This window comes from Pyxicephalus adspersus, chromosome 2 (genome assembly GCF_032062135.1).
Source record: "Pyxicephalus adspersus chromosome 2, UCB_Pads_2.0, whole genome shotgun sequence".
Classification (NCBI taxonomy): Eukaryota; Metazoa; Chordata; class Amphibia; order Anura; family Pyxicephalidae; genus Pyxicephalus; species Pyxicephalus adspersus.
The window spans coordinates 134297274-134298443 of NC_092859.1; the positions used below are offsets into that span (position 1 = coordinate 134297274).

Below are 1170 nucleotides of genomic sequence, written 5' to 3' on the forward strand. Positions count from 1 at the left end.
ATTGATTTTTATTATGACCTTTATTTTCTACTTTATTTTCCACAATCTACAATAAAAAAACACCCAATTTAACCTCAATTTAACCTTCCACATAACCTTCAAAAATGAGAAGGATAAAAGGACATGGAAGAAGTATAAGGGACTGTCATATGTTCATATGTTTATGTATATATATATATGACATTTTTAATACAATATTCTTTCTCCAGACTTATGGGCATAAAGACGTGTAACTACACAAAAGTTGAAGAATTCATTCTTCTGGGACTGACCAAATGCCCGGATATGCAGACTGTCCTATTTTTGGTATTTCTTTTCAGTTATTTTACATCACTTATGGGTAATGTCCTGATTATTTTTGTCAGCAGCGTAATCCCTCGCCTTCATACACCTATGTATTTCTTCTTGAGTAATTTATCATTTTTGGATATATGGTACACCTCTATTATAGTTCCCAAAATGCTCATAAATTTCTTGTCACTAAAAAAAAGTATATCATTTGATGTTTGTTTTACCCAAATGGTTGTACACATGTGTTTAGGAGGTACAGAGTGCTATCTTCTCTTAGCAATGGCTTATGATCGCTATGTGGCTATATGCAGCCCATTACATTATACCACCATTATGCATCCAAGCTTATGCATCAAAATGGCAAGTGGCTGTTGGATTGGAGGGGGTATAAATGCATTTATAAACACATTATTTGTATTGCGATTATCATTCTTTGGTCCAAATGTCATTAATCATTTTTTCTGTGAGATACCATCTGTAATAGAGCTCTCCTGCACAGATGCTTCCCTTAACAAGACCATTCTTTTCCTGTGTGCTATGTTTGTGGTTATGGTCCCATTCTTTCTTATTCTGATTACATATGGCTACATTATCTCCAGTATACTTAGGATCAGCACATCAATGGGCCGCAAAAAGGCTTTTTCCACTTGTGCTTCACACATTATTGTCGTCACTTTATTCTATGGTACAATCATTTTTATGTACATGAGACCAGGAGACACACATGTGGCCAACCAGGATAAAATGGCCACCTTGTTCTACAGTGTTGTGACTCCAATGCTAAATCCGTTTATCTACACCTTGAGGAACAAAGATGTTAAAGGGGTGTTGTTGGAGCTTACTCAAAAAAGCATGTGCAAGAATGGGAATAGCAACTGA

General features: G+C 35.5%; 1 protein-coding gene across 1 annotated transcript; it reads left to right on the top strand.

Moving 5' to 3' along the window:
* The first annotated feature begins 213 nt into the window (after nt 1-213).
* Nucleotides 214-1170, top strand: LOC140322560 (putative olfactory receptor 2B8). The gene has a single exon (XM_072399112.1). It carries the CDS (start codon nt 214-216, stop codon nt 1168-1170), a length of 957 nt encoding a protein of 318 aa, XP_072255213.1.

Bases quoted from the DNA above. Each gene is read 5' to 3' on its own strand.
- LOC140322560 (XM_072399112.1), top strand. From the start codon at position 214: ATGGGCATAAAGACGTGTAACTACACAAAAGTTGAAGAATTCATTCTT.